At 52.8% G+C, this 17,816-nt stretch overlaps 1 protein-coding gene across 3 annotated transcripts; it reads left to right on the top strand.

Annotated features, from left to right (window-relative positions):
* Nucleotides 1–171: 171 nt before the first annotated feature.
* Nucleotides 172–17,272, top strand: LOC309436340 (ATP-dependent DNA helicase Q4-like). Of its 3 annotated transcripts, none has more exons than XM_082045464.1 (24): nucleotides 172–395; nucleotides 2,077–2,110; nucleotides 2,243–2,346; nucleotides 3,022–3,165; nucleotides 3,269–3,858; nucleotides 4,247–4,346; nucleotides 5,798–5,927; nucleotides 6,077–6,208; nucleotides 8,095–8,316; nucleotides 8,403–8,495; nucleotides 8,581–8,717; nucleotides 8,787–8,870; nucleotides 8,951–9,139; nucleotides 9,217–9,399; nucleotides 12,871–13,033; nucleotides 14,492–14,769; nucleotides 14,853–14,990; nucleotides 15,574–15,727; nucleotides 15,813–15,942; nucleotides 16,063–16,235; nucleotides 16,316–16,502; nucleotides 16,581–16,734; nucleotides 16,843–16,948; nucleotides 17,053–17,272. In XM_082045464.1, the coding sequence occupies exons 1-24, from the start codon at nucleotides 312–314 to the stop codon at nucleotides 17,172–17,174; spliced, it is 3,831 nt and encodes a 1,276-aa protein (XP_081901590.1). In that variant the 5' UTR covers nucleotides 172–311; the 3' UTR covers nucleotides 17,175–17,272. The 3 variants fall into 3 exon arrangements, with proteins under 3 accessions (XP_081901590.1, XP_081901589.1, XP_081901591.1); XM_082045463.1 differs by having other exon boundaries at nucleotides 3,019–3,165; XM_082045465.1 differs by having other exon boundaries at nucleotides 173–395; nucleotides 3,019–3,165; nucleotides 8,191–8,316.
* Nucleotides 17,273–17,816: the final 544 nt, after the last annotated feature.

Genomic DNA, 17,816 nt, shown 5'->3' with positions numbered 1-17,816 from the left:
GGCGACTCCAGTCTCCCCCTTTCCATTGGCTTGCGCTACTGTCACTCTCCGCTCCCTCCCTTCCCATTGGCTGAGGCGCGGCGGGAGCGGGAGGTTCGCTCTGAGGCCCGGACGCCTGAGTCCCCTCCCCTTGCCCTTCCAATTGGTTTGCGCTGCTGTCACTCTCCGCTCCCTCCCTTCCCATTGGCTGAGGCGCGGCGGGAGCGGGAGGTTCGCTCTGAGGCCCGAACCCCTGGGTCCCCAACCCCGGAGGCGGCTCCGGGACCCCCAAGAGGCCTCAGATCCCCCCCGGGGAACCGGCCCCGGGCTCCATGGAGCGGCAGAGGGAGGTGAAGGCGCTGCTGAAGCGCTGGGAGGCGGATTTTCTCCGGGAGCGGCAGAGGAAGCCCAGCCAGGTTTGTAACCCCCCAGCTGTCACCGGCCTGGTGGCCTTTCCATAAGGCTTTGATTTAAAGCCTTTCCATAAGGTGTTTCTGTAGGCTCTTTCCATAACGTCTTCCTCTAAGTTTTTTCTATAAAGCATTTCCATAAAATAAGTCTATAAAGCATTTCTGTAGGGTCTTTCCATAAGATCTTTTCATAAGGCATTTCCATAATGTCTTTCTACATAGTATTTCCATAAGGTCTTTCTATAAGTCATGTCCATAAGGCATTTCTTTAAGGTTCATCCATAAGGTATTTCTGTAGGATCTTTCCATAAAGCCTTTCCCTAAGGCAATTCCATAGGGTCTTTCCACAAGGCATTTCTATATGTTTTTCCATAAGGCATCTCTATAGGGACTTTCCATAGGGTGTTTCCATGATGTCTTTCCCTAAGGTTTTTCTATAAAGCATTTCCATAATGTCTTTCCATAAGGTATTTCTATAAAGTGTTTCTATATGGTATTTCCATAAGGTACATCTATAAGGTCTTTCTATAATGTCCTCCAATAAGGCATTTCTATAGGGTCTCTCCGTAAGGTGTTTCTATAAGACCTTTCCATAAGGCATCTCTATAGAGTCTTTCCATAAGGTGTTTCCAATAAGGCCTTTCTATGTATTTCCCTATGGTATGTCCATAAAGCATTTCTATAGGGTCTTTCCATAAGGTGTTTCCAATAAGGTCTTTTTATGCATTTCCATATGGTATGTCCATAGGGTCTTTCCATAAGGCATGTTCATAATGTTTTTCTCTAAGGTCTTTCTATACGGCATTTCCATAAGGTCTTTCTATAAGGTATTTTCGTAAGAAAAGCCTATAAGGTATTTCCATAAGGCATGTCCATGTCCATAAGGCATTTCTAGAAAGCATTTATATATGGTCTTTCCATAAAGTATTTCTAGAAGGTCTTTCCCTAAGGCATTTCTATAGGATCTTTGCATAAGTTTTTTCCATAGGGTCTTTCTATATGGCATTTCTATAAGGTATTTCCATAAGGTCTTTCTATAAGACATGTCCATAAGGCGTTTCTATGGGGTTTTTCCATAAAAGATTTCTATAAGGCATTTCCATAAGATCTTTCTATAATGTGTCTCTAAGGCAGCAGGTTTTGGAATCGAAAGGTTTGAATTTAACAGGTATTGGGATTTAAAGGTTTGAATTTATCAGTTTTAGGATCTAAAGGTTTGAATTTAACAGATATTGGGATTTAAAGGTTTGAATTTATCAGTTTTAGGATCTAGATGTTTGAATTTAACAGGTATTGGGATTTAAAGGTTTGAATTTATCAGTTTTAGGATCTAGATGTTTGAATTTAACAGGTATTGGGATTTAAAGGTTTGAATGTAGCAGGTTTGGGGATCTAAAGGTTTGTATTTAACACAATTTTGGGATATAATAATTTGAATTTAGCAGGTTTGAGGATCTAAAGGTTTGAATTTAAGAGGTTTTGGGGATGTAAAGGTTTCAATTTATCAGGATTTGGGATCTAAAGGTTTGAACTTGACAGGTTTTCGGGTCTAAAGGTTTGAATTTATCAGGATTTAGGGATCTAAAGGGTTATAAAAAAAACCCAACCCTCTTATTCTGCCATCACAGGCAATCGTGCTAATTGGCTCATTAACCCGAAATAACGATCTCTAACTTGTTTTCCACAGGCCGACATCGAGGAGGCCCCGGAGGACACCAGACGTGAGTGGTGACGCGATGTGACACGTGGTGACACGATGTGACACAATGTGACACGTGGTGATGCGGGACCTGCTGGGATCTGCTGCTAAATACCAAATATTCTATTACAATCGGATTTTTGGCCTTTGATAGGGCTCTACAAGGAGTACAAGATGCTCAAGAAGCAGCGAGAGGAGTCGGATCCGCCCCGGCCCGAACCCCCGGACACCCCGACAGCGGAGAAAGTACCAGAAAATGTAATAGATTTGGCATTTAAAGGTTGAATTTAGCAGGTTTGGGGGTCTAAAGGTTCGAATCTAAAGGGCTTGGGGGTCTAAGGGTTTGAATTTAACAGGTTTTTGCATTTAAAGGGTTGAGTTTCACAGGGTTGGGGATTTAATGGTTTGGATTGAACAGGGTTTGGAATCTAAAGGTTCGAATTTAGCGGGTTTTGGGGATCTAAAGGTTGGAATTGAACAGGTATTAGGGTCTAAAGGTTGGAATGTAGCAAGTTTGGGGTTCGAAAGGTTTGAATTTTACAGGTTTTGGGGTCTAAAGGTTTGAATTTAAAACCTTGTGGTATTTCAGGGTTTGAATTTAGCAGGTTTAGGACCTATAGGTTTGAATTTAGCAGGTTTTGGGGTCTTAAGGTTTGAATTTAACGAGTTTGGGGATTTAAAGGTTTGAATTTAGCAGGTTTGGGGATTTAATGGTTTGAATTTAGCAGGTTTTGGGATCTAAAGGTTTGGACTTAACAGGTTTTGGGGATCTAAAGGCTGAATTTAACAGGTTTTAGGTTCTAAAGGTTTGAATTTATCAGCTTTTGGGATGTAAAGCTTTAGATTTAACAGGTTTGGGGATTTGATGGTTTGAATTGAGTGGGTTTTGGGGATCTAAAGGTTAGAATTTAACGCTTTGTGGTGTCCCAGCAGGTGCCGAACTCCGGTTGTTGGGGCGCACACCTGAACCGGCAGCCGAAAACCCCAGCGCCGAACCGCAGTGACCGCTCCTTGCCCAAATCCTCGGTGCAATATTACGGGATGAAGCTCAAATCCAACCTGGGAACTGCTGGGAAGGTCAGGAGCGGGAATTAACACCGAGCTTCTCCTAAAGCTGCTTTTGACCTTTTTTATCCCTAAAATTCATCTGAGTCCCATCTGTCCTTCCTCCCATCCACAGGAGACACCTCTGACCCCCAGGAGGATCCCCAGGCTGCCCAAAAACCCGGTGACAAGCGCCAAACCCCCGTCCCTGCCACCAACGGAGGCTCCGCAGAGTGAGAGGGATCTGGTCCTTCCTCCCTCGGTGTCAGGCCTGGCCCCCCTCATCCTCACCGCGGGGCTGAAGCCGAAGCCGCCGCCGCCCCTGCCAAATAAATACCAGCGGCTCAAGCAGACAGTGGCAGAGAGATTGGGCTCGCTGGACGCCGGCTGGTTGCAGCGGTGCCAGGGGACACTTGGGGACAAAGAGACGATGCCACGTGTTGCGCAGGACGGGGGAGATTCCGGGAGGAAAAGGCCACGCGGAGATGAAGGTGATGAAGATGAAGGCGGCGCAGCGGCTCCCACGCCGCTCAAACGGTGCTGCGGCTCAACCGAGGGAGCGTTTGGCAACGCCGATGCGCCCAAGTGGAACCGGGAGGGGGAGGAAGAGCACGTGAAAGCGCCAAAAATGAGCGAGATGCTGCCGGATCCTTCACAAAACCTCCTGGAAGAGGAAGAGGAGGAGGAGGAGAAGCACAAACCCGCCCGCCGAACTGGCGCTGCCAGGTGGGTTCACGTCTCGGAAATGAAGCCGGTAATTAAATCAAATAAACACAGGCAAGACCATTAAATACAACCTTAAGATCTCCAAAAAAAGCGCCAAAACGTGCTCAGAAAAATACGTCGCAAGAGCGAAGGCGGCTTTTTTCTCTCAATTTTTATAAATAACGAGCCGCTCTTCCCTTAATTCCTCATCTTTGGTGTTAAATCAGGAATTTGGGGGGCAAAGGGATACGTTTTTTAGCCTGATTTTTTAATATAATGACACCCTGGGTGCTTTTGGCCTCTCCCTGAGTGTTTTCATCGCCCTCAGTCACATTTAAGGGATGAAAAATTGCCAGATTCTTTCCCTTGAGGGCATTTTGTGGTTTGTAACCAACCTCTTTGCTCTCAGAGCTGCTCCCCGGAACTGCCAAAACTTCGTGCGGCTCAACCTGAAGAGGAAAACCTACGTCCGCGGTTTCGCCCTGCGGGGAAATCGCCTCCGCAAGCAGGTAATGGCACCAAAATCCACGCCTTCAAACCCGTTTCCAGCCAAATTTACCTTTATGCGGCCCAGGATGAATTTAAAATTCTTCCAGGTCTTGCTCATCTCTCCCTCAAATGTTTCCCTTATTCTTAACTCTTCCTCATTTTTTCCCTCAATTCTTAATTCACCCTCAACTTTTTCCCTTCATTCTCTCACCCATTTTTCCCTTAATCCTCCTTCAAATTTTTCCCTTAATTCTTAGTTCTTCCTCCATTTTTTCCCTTAATTCTCCCTCCAAATATTCCCTAAATTCTTAATTTTCCCTCAGATTTTTCCCTTCATTCGCCCTTCAATTTTTCCCTTAATTCTTCATTCACCCTCCAACTTTTCCCTTAATTCTTATTTCTCCCTGAATTTTTTTCCCTTCATTTCCCCTCAATTTTTTCCCTTAATTCTTAATTTCCCCTCATATTTTTCCCTTCATTTGCCCTTCAATTTTTCCCTTAATTCTCCCTCCAATTTTTCCCTTAGTTCTTAATTTTCCCTTGTATGTTCCCCTTCATTCTTCATTGGGAGGGAGTGTGGAGCTGCTGGAAGGCAGGAGGGATCTGGATAGACTGGAAAAATGGGCCCATTCCAATGGGATGAAGTTCAACAAGGCCAAGTGGCGGGTCCTGTTGGCCACAACAACCCCCTGCAGCGCTCCAGGCTGGGCACAGAGTGGCTGAAAGGGACCTGGGGGGACTAATGGACAGGAAGCTCAACATGAGCCACCAGTGTGGCCAAGAAGGCCAATGGGATCCCGTCCTGTATCCAAAACGGCGTAGTCGGCAGGACAAGGGCAGTGATCCTTCCCCTGTGCTCTGCATTGGGGAGGCCACACCTGGAGTATTGTGTTCAGTTCTGGGCCCCTCAGCTCAGGAAAGAGATTGAAGTGCTGGAGCGGGTCCAGAGAAGAGCAACAAGACTGGGGAAGGGACTTGAGCACAAGCCCTATGTGGAGAGGCTGAGGGAGCTGGGCTTGTTTAGTCTGGAGAAGAGGAGGCTTAGAGCTGAGCTCAGCACTCTCTAGAACTACCTGAAGGGCAGTTCTAGCCAGGTGGGGATTGGGCTCTTCTCCCAGGCATCAGCAATAGGACAACGGGGCTTAAACTTAAATTTAGGCTGGAGATTAGAAAGCAATTCTTTGCAGAGAGAGTGGTCAGGCATTGGAATGGCTGCCCAGGGAGGTGCTGGACTCGTCGTCCCTGGAGGTTTTTAAGCTGAGACTGGACGTGGCACTTAGTGCCATGATCTAGTCAATGGACTGGAGTTGGACCAAGGGTTGGACTGGATGAGCTCTGAGGTCTTTTCCAAGCCAGTCCATTCTGTGATTACCCAAACCCCGCCGCCGCGGCAAAATAAAACATCATAAAATCCGCTTTTATCCAAAATAAAAATAGAAAATTAACCAGAAACCGCGTGGTTTCGTTTCAGATGTGGAAGCAGAAATGGCGGAAAAAAGCCCAGTGGTTCGGAGGAGGCGGCGGATCCAGCGCCCGAAGCTCCGACGTTTGCTTCAAGTGCGGCGCCACAGGGCACTGGGCGTCTGAGTGCCGGGGCCTCGGTAAGCTTGGCTCAGCAAAGCCGGGCTTAGCTCTGGCTGGAGCATCTTTTGGGCTTTTCCCACCTCCCTGCGGCTTCTCCGCGTGGATTTTCCGGGTCGGGGGAGGGTGAAGCGACGAGGCGGTTGATTTATCGGGGGGGTTTTGCCAGGAGATGCGAATTCCGCCCCATTGCCGGAGGATCGCGGTGGTGCCGATGATGGGGAGGATGAGGATGACCTTCCTCTCCCCACGCTGGAAGAAGTGGCCCGCAGGACCAATTCCGTTTGCCGCGATCTCTCCGGTGAGGCCCCAGCGGTTTGGGGGGATCTAAAGGGTCGAATTGAACACGTTTTGGGATCTAAAGGTTTGAATTTGAACGGGTTTGGGGATTTAAAGTTTTGATTTTAGCAGATTTGGGAATCTAAAGGTTTGAACTGAATGTGTTTTGGGATTTAAAGGTTCTAATTTAGCAGGTTTGGGGGATTTAAAGTTTTGAATTTAACGGGTTTTGGAATCTAAAGATTTGAATTTAGCAAGTTTTAGGATGTAAAGGTCTGAACTTAATGGGTTTGGGGTTTTAAAGCTTTGAATTGATCACGTTTTAGGGATCCAAAGGTTTGAATTGATCAGGTTTGGGGATCTAAAGGTTTGAATTTGACAGGTTTTAGGGTCTAAAGGTTTGAATTTCACAGGTTTTTGACGTTTAATGGTTTGGATTTCACAGGTTTTTGACGCTTAATGGTTGGGATTTAACAAGTCTGGGAGATCTAAAGTTTTGAATTTACCAGGTTTTGGGGATTTAATGTTTTTATTTCAGCAGATTTGGGATTCTAAAAGTTCAAATTTAACAGGTTTTGGAATCTAAAGGTTTGAATTTAGCAGGTTTTGGGGATCCAAAGGTTTGAACTTAACAGGGTTTGGGTTTTAAAGCTTTGAATTTATTACGTTTCGGGGATCCAAAGGTTTGAATTGATCATGTTTTGGGGATCCAAGGGTTTGAATTGATCAGGTTTGGGGGATCTAAAGGTTTGAGTTTAGCAGGTTTTGGCATTTAAATGTTTGAATGTAACAGGTTTTAGGGTCTAAAGGTTTGAATGTCACTGGTTTTTGGCATTTAATGGTTTGAATTTCACACGTTTTAGGATCTACAGGTTTGAATTGAACACGTTTTGGGATCTAAATATGTGAATTGAAGCTGTTTTGGGGATGTAATGTTTTGATTTTAGCAGATTTGAGAATCTAAAGGTTTGAATTTAACAGGTTTTGGAATCTAAAGGTTTGAATTTAGCAGGTTTGGGGGATTTAAAGGTTTGAATTTAACAGCTTTTGGAATCTAAAGATTTGAATTTAGCACATTTGGGGATCTTAAGGTTTGAACTTAACGGGTTTGGGGTGTTAAAGGTTTGAATTGATCACGTTTTGGGGATCCAAAGGTTTTAATCGATCATGTTTGAGGATCCAAAGGTTTGAATTGATCATGTTTGGGGGATCTAAAGGTTTGAGTTTAGCAGGTTTTGGCATTTAAATGTTTGAATGTAACAGGTTTTAGAGTCTAAATGTTTGAATTTCACACGTTTTTGGTATTTAATGGTTTGGCTTTAACAGGTTTGGGGAACTAAAGGTTTGAATTGAACACGTTTTGGGATCTAAAGGTTTGAATCGAACAGGTTTGGGGGATTTAATGTATTGATTTTAGCAGATTTGGGAATCTAAAGGTTCGAATTTCACAGGTTTAGGGATCTAAAGGTTTGAATTTAACAGGTTTTGGGTTTCAAAGCTTCAAGTTTATCACATTTTGGGGATCCAAAGGTTTGAATTGATCAGGTTTGGGGGATCTAAAGGTTTAAATGTAACAGGTTTTGGGGATCTAAAGGTTTGAATTGATCAGGTTTGGGGGATCTAAAGGTTTGAGCTTAGCAGGTTTTGGGATTTAAAGGTTTGAATGTAACAGGTTTTGGGGATCTAAAGGTTTGAACTGAATGGGTTTTGGGGATTTAAAGGTTCGAATGGAACAGGTTTGGGGATTTAATGGTTAGAATTTAGCACTTTGCCGTATCATCTCAGCTGCCAGACTCTGTGCGGTGAGGCCCCGGCGGTTTTTCCGTCGCCCTCCGGTGACACGTTGTGGCCAAATCGGGGATGAATTCCCAGAGCCGCAAAGTCATTTTCATTTCCCCTCCCGCAAAGTTTTAGCGCCTGAATTTACCCCGGGACCCATTTCCTCCAGGAATTCCTTGGAAAATCTCACCGGCGCGTCCCAACCGTCACCTTTGTCCCCAACAGGGACCGGAGACGACGGGGAAAACTCGGAGAATATTCCGGAAGCGCCGATGCCGCCGTACGAGCCGCCCGCTCCCCCTGCGCCCGTGGAGCCGCTTTACGCGCTGGGGCCGGAGGGGAAAGTTCAAGGTACGACCCCCCCATGGCTTTGTGAGCGGGAGTGGGGGGTTTGTCCCCACTTTGTCCCCTCCCCGACTGTGTCCCCAACCCCGCAGAGACCCCCCGGGAGGTGTTTGAGGCTCTGAAGACGCTGGGTTACAGCTCCTTCCGCCCCGGCCAGGAGGTGGCTGTTATGAGGATACTCTCCGGTGGGTTTGGTTTCCCATTCCCCGCCATCCCTGTCCTGCGTGAGGTGACCCGATTGTCCCCAAAACGTCCCCGATGTCCTGCCAGGTCTCTCCACACTGGTGGTGTTATCGACGGGGATGGGGAAGTCGCTCTGCTACCAGCTCCCCGCGTATCTCTACCACAAACGCTCCAAGTGCATCACCCTGGTCGTGTCACCGCTCGTGTCCCTCATGGATGACCAGGTACCGCTCGGGGGGTCCCCTACGTGTCACCGTGACCACCGATGGGTGGGTGACAAGCAACATTCACAGGTCTCGGGGCTGCCACCGTGTCTCAGCGCCGTCTGCATCCACTCCAACATGCCCAAAACGCAGCGGGACGCGGCGATGGAGAAGGTGAGACACCCAATTTTCCGGGGACGTCCTCGCCGTCCCCGTGTCACCGTTTGGTGAAACGCGGTTCGAACGCGGCGCAGGTGCGGTGCGGCGAGGCGCAGGTGCTGCTGCTCTCCCCCGAAGCTCTGGTCGGCGGCGGCGCGGCGGGATGCGGTTACCTCCCCGGCGCCGATCGGCTCCCACCTGTCGCCTTCGCCTGTGTGGACGAAGCTCATTGCGTCTCCGAGTGGTCGCACAATTTCCGGCCCTGTTACCTGCGGCTCTGCAAGGTGCGCGGGGAGGGGGTTTTGGGATTAAAAATCAGGGAAATCGACCTCTGGATTCATTTTCACCGTTTTTTCGGCAGGTTCTCCGGGATTGCTTGGGTGTCCGCTGCTTTTTGGGGCTGACGGCGACGGCCACGTTGGCCACGGCGCGGGACGTGGCTCAGCACCTCGGCGTCCCGCCGGAGGAGGGGGTGACGGTGCGCTCAGCCGCCGTGCCGCCGAATCTGCGCCTCTCCGTGTCCCTGGACACCGACCGGGATCAGGTAGGGATCAAAAACTGGGGTTTATTGCTGCCCAGGGTGGGACAGGGTGTCCCTGGGGTGACAGGGTGTCCTGGGAGGGTACAGGGAGTGACAGGGTGTCCTGGGAGGGTACAGGGGGTAACAGGGCATCCTGGGAGGGTACAGGGGGTGACAGAGTGTCCTGGGAGGGTACAGGGGGTGACAGGGTGTCCCTGGGGTGACAGGGTGTCCTGAGAGGGTACAGGGGGTGACAGGGTGTCCCTGGGGTAACAGGGTGTCCTGGGAGGGTACAGGGGGTGACAGGGTGTCCCTGGGGTGACAGGGTGTCCTGGGAGGGTACAGGGGGTGACAGGGTGTCCCTGGGGTGACAGGGTGTCCTGAGAGGGTACAGGGGGTGACAGGGTGTCCCTGGGGTAACGGGGTGTCCTGAGAGGGTACAGGGGGTGACAGGGTGTCCCGGGGGTAACAGGGCGTCCTGGGAGGGTACAGGGGGTGACAGAGTGTCCTGGGAGGGTACAGGGGGTGACAGGGTGTCCCTGGGGTGACAGGGTGTCCTGGGAGGGTACAGGGGGTGACAGGGTGTCCCTGAGGTAATGGGGTGTCCTGGGAGGGTACAGGGGGTGACAGGGTGTCCTGGGAGGGTACAGGGGGTGACAGGGTGTCCCTGGGGTGACAGGGCATGCTGGGAGGTTACAGGGGGTGACAGGGCGTCCTGAGAGGGTACAGGGGGTGACGGGGTGTCCCTGGGGTGATAGCCTGTCCTGGGAGGGTACAGGGGGTGACAGGGTGTCCCTGGGGTAACAGGGCGTCCTGGGAGGGTACAGGGGGTGACAGGGTGTCCCTGGGGTGACAGGGTGTCCTGGGAGGGTACAGGGGGTGACAGGGTGTCCCTGGGGTAACGGGGTGTCCTGGGAGGGTACAGGGGGTGACAGAGTGTCCTGGGAGGGTACAGGGGGTGACAGGGTGTCCCTGAGGTAATGGGGTGTCCTGGGAGGGTACAGGGGGTGACAGGGTGTCCCTGGGGTGACAGGGCGTCCTGGGAGGGTACAGGGGGTGACAGGGTGTCCTGGGAGGGTACAGGGGGTGACGGGGTGTCCCTGGGGTGACAGGGCATGCTGGGAGGTTACAGGGGGTGACAGGGTGTCCCTGGGGTAACAGGGTGTCCTGGGAGGGTACAGGGGGTGACAGGGTGTCCCTGGGGTGACAGGGCGTCCTGGGAGGGTACAGGGGGTGACAGGGTGTCCTGGGAGGGTACAGGGGGTGACAGGGTGTCCCTGGGGTGACAGGGTGTCCTGGGAGGGTACAGGGGGTGACAGGGTGTCCCTGGGGTGACAGGGTGTCCTGAGAGGGTACAGGGGGTGACAGGGTGTCCCTGGGGTAACGGGGTGTCCTGGGAGGGTACAGGGGGTGACAGGGTGTCCCTGGGGTGACAGGGTGTCCTGGGAGGGTACAGGGGGTGACAGGGTCTCCCTAGGGTGACGGGGTGTCCCGGGGGTTTACAGGCGGTGCCCAGGGAGTGAGAGGGTGTCCCAGGGGTTTACAGGCGGTGCCCAGGCTTGGGGACAGCCTTGGTTTGTCCCCAGCTCTGCTCTGGTACCGGTACCTGACCTGCCGGTGACAATGAGCTGGGACAGGCCTTGTGCAGCACTGGGGGGGGACATGAGAACATTGCAGGGGACAGGGGGGGAACATACAGGGCTCTGTGTCACTTGTGTCCCCATGGGGTGACCTGCAGGACCCTCTGGCACTATTATCCAACCTATTGGGGATGCTGCTGGGACAGGGCTCGTGTGGCGCATGGGGGACAGAGGGGACATGGGGACACGGGGGGGCAGGAGGGGACACATGAGCATCAGGGAGGGGACACAGGGCTCTGTGTGTCCCATTTGTCCCCATGGGGTGACCTGCAGGACCCTCTGGCACTGGTACCCGACCTGTTGGGGACACTGCTGGGGCATGGCTCATGTGGTGCATGGGGGACACGGGGTGGACAGAGGGGACATGCGGACATGGTGGGGCAGGAGGGGACACATGCGCATCAGGGGAGGGGACACAGGCCTCTGTGTGTCCCTTGTGTCCCCATGGGGTGACCTGTAGGACCCTCTGGCACCAGTACCTGACCTGTTGGGGACACTGTTGCGGTTGGGTTCGTGTGGCACATGGGGGACACAGGGCAGGTAGGAGGGCACATGGGGTGGCCAGGGGAGGGGACACGGGGCCAGGAGGGGACACAGGGCTCTGTGTGTCCCATTTGTCCCCATAGAGTGACCTGCAGGACCCTCTGGCACTGGTACCCAACCTGTTGGGGACACTGTTGGGACAGGGCTCCTGTGGCACATGGGGGACAGAGGGGACATCGGGACACAGGAGGGACAGGAGGCAACACAGGGGTGTCAGGGGAGGGGACACAGGGCTCTGTGTGTCCCTTGTGTCCCCACGGGGTGACTTGTAGGACCCTCTGGCACCCGTACCCAACCTATCGGGGACGCTGCAGGGACAGGGCTTGTGTGGTACATGGGGGACATGGGGACACAGGTGGGGCAGGAGGGGACACAGGGGCATCAGGGAAGGGGACACAGGGGACTGTATGTCCCTCATGTCCCCATGGGGTGACCTGTAGCACCTTCTGGCACCGGTACCTGACCTGTTGGGGACACTGTTGGGACAAGGCTCGTGTGGCACATGGGGGACACAGGGGAGGACAGAGGGGCCATGGGGGGGGACATGGAGCTCTGTGTGTCCCTTGTGTCCCCATGGGGTGACTTGTAGGACCCTCTGGCACCGGTACCCAACCTATTGGGGATGCTGCTGGGACAGGGCTTGTGTGGCACATAGGGGACATGGGGACACAGGGTGGGCAGGAGGGGACACATGAGCATCAGGGGAGGGGACACAGGGCTCTGTGTGTCCCTCATGTCCCCATGGGGTGACCTGTAGCACCTTCTGGCACCGGTACCTGACCTGTTGGGGACACTGTTGGGACAAGGCTCGTGTGGCACATGGGGGACACAGGGGAGGACAGAGGGGCCATGGGGGGGGACATGGAGCTCTGTGTGTCCCTTGTGTCCCCATGGGGTGACTTGTAGGACCCTCTGGCACCGGTACCCAACCTATTGGGGATGCTGCTGGGACAGGGCTTGTGTGGCACATAGGGGACATGGGGACACAGGGTGGGCAGGAGGGGACACATGAGCATCAGGGGAGGGGACACAGGGCTCTGTGTGTCCCTCATGTCCCCATGGGGTGACCTGTAGCACCTTCTGGCACCGGTACCTGACCTGTTGGGGACACTGTTGGGACAAGGCTCGTGTGGCACATGGGGGACACAGGGGAGGACAGAGGGGCCGGGGGGGGGACATGGAGCTCTGTGTGTCCCTTGTGTCCCCACGGCATGACCTGCAGGACCCTCTGTCACCATTACCTGTTGGGACAGGTCTCATATGGCACAGAGGGGACATTGCGGGGGCCACTCACCCCATTTTTCCCCCCCAGGCGCTGGTGTCGCTGCTGCGGGGGGAGCGTTTCGGGCGCCTGGATTCCGTCATCGTGTACTGCACGCGGCGCGAGGAGACGACGCGCGTGGCCGCGCTGATCCGCACCCTCCTACAGGGAACCGAGCCCGGCCAGGATGCGGCCCCAGGGAGCAAAGCCAAGGGTGAGAATCCATTTGCCCTTCAAACTGTCCCTCCCAAGTTTGCAATTAATTCTTAATTCTCTCTCCAAATTTTCCCCTTCATTCTCCCTCCAATTTTTCCCTTAATTCTTCCTCCAATTTTTCCCTTAATTCTCCGTCAGTTTTTCAATTCGTTCTTCATTTTCCTCTCAAATTTCCCTTTAATTGTTAATCCTCCCTCACATTTTTCCTCTAATTCTTAATCCACCTTCATTTTTTTCCCTTAATTCTTAATCCTCCCTCAAATTTTTCCATTCATTCTCCCTCGTTTTTTTCCCTTTATTCTCCCTATTTTTTCCCCTTTATTCTCCCTATTTTTCCCCCTTCATTCTCCCTCCAGTTTTCCCCTTAATTCTTAAAACTCTCTCCACATTTTCCCTTGATTCCCCCTCAATTTTTTCTCTTAATTTATCATTTTCCCTCTCATTTTCCCTCTCATTTTCCCTCAATTTTCCCTTCATTTTCCCTCAGTTTTCCCTTAATTTTCCTTCTAATTTTCCCTCAGTTTTCCCTTAATTTTCCCTCTAATTTTCCCTTCATTTTCCTTCTATTTTTTTCTCTTATTTCCCCCTCTAATTTTTCCCTTAACTCTTAATTCACCCTCAAATTTTTCCTTTCATTCTTAATTTTCCCTTAAACCTTAATCCTCCTGCCAAATTTTCATATAATTCTTAATTCTTCCTTGAAATTTTCCCTCAGTTCTTAATTCTCCCTCCAATTTTTCCCTTAATTATCCCTCCAATTTTTCCCTCCATTCTTAATTTTCCCTCCAATCTTTCCCTCAATTCCCCCTCCAATTTTTCTCTTAATTCTTAATTCTCCTTCCATTTTTTTCCCTTAATTTGCCCTCAATTTTTTTCCCTCCATTCCTCATTTCCCCTCATATTTTTCCCTTCATTTCCCCTCATATTTTTCCCCTAAATCTTCATTCTCTCTCAATTTTCCCCCTTCATTCTCCCTCTGATTTTCCCCTCAATTCTTCATTCTCCCTCCAATTTTTCCCTTAATTCCCCCTCCACATTTTCCCTCCATTCTTAATTTTCCCTCCAATCTTCCCCTCAATTCCCCCTCCAATTTTTCCTCTTAATTCTTAATTCTCCTTCCATTTCTTCCCCTTAATTTGCCCTCAATTCTTTTCCCTTCATTCCTAATTTCCCCTCATATTTTCCCCTTCAATTTTTCCCCTAAATCTTCATTCTCTCTCAATTTTCCCCCTTCATTCTCCCCTCAATTCTTAATTCTCCCTCCAAACCTACAACCTTGGCATCATTACCCGTCCCACCTCCCAAACCCACCGGTCCTTAACGACCTCCTGGCGCCTAACGAGCACCTCACGCCCCGTTACTGCATTGGCTGCTCCTTTCCATCCCCAATTCAACCACCACGCGCCCCTTACCCACAAAACCCGCTAATTTATCCCCCTCTTTCACCCTTTTACAGCAAAAACCAGCGCCCGCCCGCGCCCGCCGTGCCTCGCCGACGCTTACCACGCCGGTTTAACCCCCGCCGAGCGCCGGCGCGTCCAGAAGAGCTTCATGAGCGGCCGGTTGCGCGTGGTGGTGGCCACGGTGGCGTTCGGCATGGGCCTGGACAAGCCCGACGTCCGCGGCGTCATCCACTACAACATGCCCAAGAATTTCGAGAGCTACGTGCAAGAAATCGGCCGCGCCGGGCGCGACGGCGAAACGGCTCATTGCCACCTCTTCTTAGACCCGGAGGTGAGGGGTTTTTCAGCCAAATTTTGTGGTTTTTCCTTAAATTTGGGGGGTTTTTATCCCTATTCTTGCCGTCGTCTCGCCAGGGCGGGGATCTCCACGAGTTGCGGCGGCACATTCACGGCGAGGCGGTGGATTTTTATGCCATCCAGAAGCTGGTGAAGAAGGTTTTCGCTCCCTGCAAGTGCCTGGAGCTGCACCGGAAACACCGCGACGCCGTCAGGGTGAGGACGGGGTTAATTAAGTAACGAGTTAACGGTGCTTTCCTTGGGGAGGTTAAATCAATGGAGGGAATATGGTGGGGGAGGATTTAGCCAAAAAGGGGCAGGAAAAGGGTTGGGATGAGCCCAAAATGATGGCAAACGTCCTCGAAACGGTGACGCTGTGTCCGTTGCAGGGCGGGAAGGGGTTAATTAAGTAATGAGTTAACCTGTTGGAAAATGCTTAATTGTTGGGTGGCTTCATGGGGGAGATTAAATTGGTTTGAGGGAACGTTGGAGGTGAGTTGTGGGGGAGGACTTAGCCAAAAAGGGGCAGGAAAAGGGTTGGGATGAACCCAAAATGATGGTGAACGTCCTCAAAACGGTGACGCCGCGTCCGTCGCAGGGTAGGGAGGGGTTAATTAAGTAACCCAGTGGAAAATGCTTAATTGTTGGGTGGCTTCATTGGGGAGATTAAATCGGTTTGAGGGAACGTCGGAGGTGAGTTGTGGGGGAGGACTTAGCCAAAAAGGCGCAGGAAAAGGGTTGGGATGAACCCAAAATGATGGCGAACGTCCTCAAAACGGTGACGCCGCGTCCGTCGCAGGACGGGGAGGTGGAGGACGCCGAAATTGCCGAGTTTTTGGAGGAAGAGGAGGATGGCGCCGCCGCGAAGCCGAGCGAGCGGCGGGTGTGTTATAAACACGAGCGAGCCGTCCCCATCCGAGAAACCGTGGAGGCCCTGGATCTGCGGGAGGAAGGTGAGGAGGAGGAATTGGTGACGCCAAAGGGTCATCGGCGGTGATGCCGACGGGTTAATCGGCGTCTCCTTGTTGTCCCCCATAGGGATCGAGACCCTCCTGTGCTACCTGGAGCTGCACCCGCGCCGCTGGCTGGAGCTGCTGCCACCCACCTACTCCTCCTGTCACCTGCGCTGCTACGGGGGACACCGGCAGCTCCGGGCTGCGGCGCGGTGGTGAGAACCAGCATCCCCAGCGCCGTACGGGAGCCGCTCGGCGTTGCCGGCATCTCTCAGAGGTAAATTCAGCCTCAAAACGGCGGCAACAAAGGGATTTTTGGCATCTCCCGCCCGCAGCTCACCGCCCGTGGCCGTGGCGCTGGCGCGGCAGCGTCTTGCCGGGAAGGACCACGGCGCCGCCAACGCGTTGGAGTTCAACGTGGTGGCGCTGAGCGACGCCATGGGCTGGGAGCCGGCGCTGGTGAAACGCGCCCTGCGGCAGCTGCAGTGGGACCCGCGGCTGCGCCGAGGTACCGGCTTCACCGCGTGGGGCGCCAAATCCCTCCCGGCGCCGCCGCGTTGCGGTGAGAATCAGTCCAGCGCTTTCCAGGCGACCGCGGCGCGGGGAAAAACGGCATCCTGGTGGAATTCGGCGACTTGTCCTTTCACCTCCGCGCCTACGGCGACCTCGCCGCCCACGAGCTCGATTCCGTCTGCGATTTCCTCCACCGCAGGGTGGTCGAGCGGGAAAAAGCGGCTCTCGCCCAACTCCGCGCTTGTTTCCGCGCCTTCCGGAGGTGAGAAAAACCCCCTCGCTGTTCCCAGTTCTCCCAGTTTGGGTGCTGGGGTGGGGAGGGGTTGACGGCGGCGCACAGCGTGGCTTTCCAGAGCTGCGGCCCTCACGGCGAGGAGGAGGAGGAGGAGAGGAGCTCGCGGTTGAAGGCTCTGTTGAGCCGCTATTTTGAGACGGAGCCGGCAGCGCACGGCGAGGAGGAGGAAGAGCAGGAGGAAGCTCTTGATGGCGCTCAAGTGAGTAAATCCAGCAAATCCCCGGTGTTTCCGACACGGGGTTCAATAAACCGGGGGGGTGAGGAAGAGGAGGGAGGCGACATCCCCCTGTCACCACGTCCCTCGCAGCGGCACTGGGAGGACCAAATCCGCGCCGACGTCCGCCGCTTCCTCGCCATCCGCCACGACGAGACGTTTACCGGCCGAGCCGTCGCCAGGATCTTCCACGGCATCGGTAGGAGAAACCGAGCGGGGGTTCGGGTAACAAATCGACATCTGTCCATCTCGCTCTGTCCCCCGGTTGTCACTTCGTCACCGGGGGGACGTCTCTCCCCGCAGGCAGCCCCTGTTTCCCCGCCGACATCTACGGCCGCGATCGCCGCTTTTGGAGGAAACATCTCACTTTTGACTTCCACCGCCTCACCCGCTTGGCCACCGAGGAGATCCTGGCCAGCAGGTGACACCCGGGGCCACCCGGGGATGTCACCCCCCTGGGGACACCATTTTTGTTTTTTTTTTTTAAAAAGAATTAATAAAAAACGCCCATTTTTTAACCCAATTTCCTGCCTACGCTTTGCCTGTGCCGGGGGCGTTGCCGGGGTGATGTTGGGGTGTTGTTGCTATTGTAACATCAGGGAGGTGGTACTGGGTGGGGCGGTAGTTGCCATGGTAGCGTGGTGTCTGTTGCCATGGTAACAGGGCAGTGCCACGGTGATGGGTTTGTCACCACGGCAACAAGGGAGTTGTCACCACGGTGATGTAGGATGCTTGTTGCCATGGCAACAAGGGTTTAGGATGCCCATTGCCGTGGTGATGGGGGTAGGATGCCTGTTGCCATGGCAATGGGGGTGTAGGATGCCCGTTGCCATAGTGACCGGGGGTAAGATAGATGCCCGTTGCCATGGCAAAGAGGGGGTAGGATGCCTGTTGCCATAGTGATGGGACTGTAGGATGCCCATCGCCATGGTGACGGGGGCAAGATGCCCGTTGCCATGGCAATGAGGGGGTAGGATGCCTGTTGCCATGGCAACAGGGGGTCCCATCACCGTGCCTGTCACCAGGAGGCCACCAGCATCCCTGCCCTCACCGCACCCGGTGCCACC

This window comes from Streptopelia decaocto (genome assembly GCF_964273445.1).
Source record: "Streptopelia decaocto genome assembly, chromosome: 2".
Classification (NCBI taxonomy): domain Eukaryota; kingdom Metazoa; phylum Chordata; class Aves; order Columbiformes; family Columbidae; genus Streptopelia; species Streptopelia decaocto.
This window is presented reverse-complemented; position numbering and strand designations above follow the sequence as displayed.

Bases quoted from the DNA above. Each gene is read 5' to 3' on its own strand.
- LOC309436340 (XM_082045463.1), top strand. From the start codon at position 312: ATGGAGCGGCAGAGGGAGGTGAAGGCGCTGCTGAAGCGCTGGGAGGCG. The intron at 14,991-15,573 runs GTGAGGACGGGG...CGTCCGTCGCAG, and splicing joins AACACCGCGACGCCGTCAGG to GACGGGGAGGTGGAGGACGC. The intron at 15,943-16,062 runs GTGAGAACCAGC...TCCCGCCCGCAG, and splicing joins CTCCGGGCTGCGGCGCGGTG to CTCACCGCCCGTGGCCGTGG.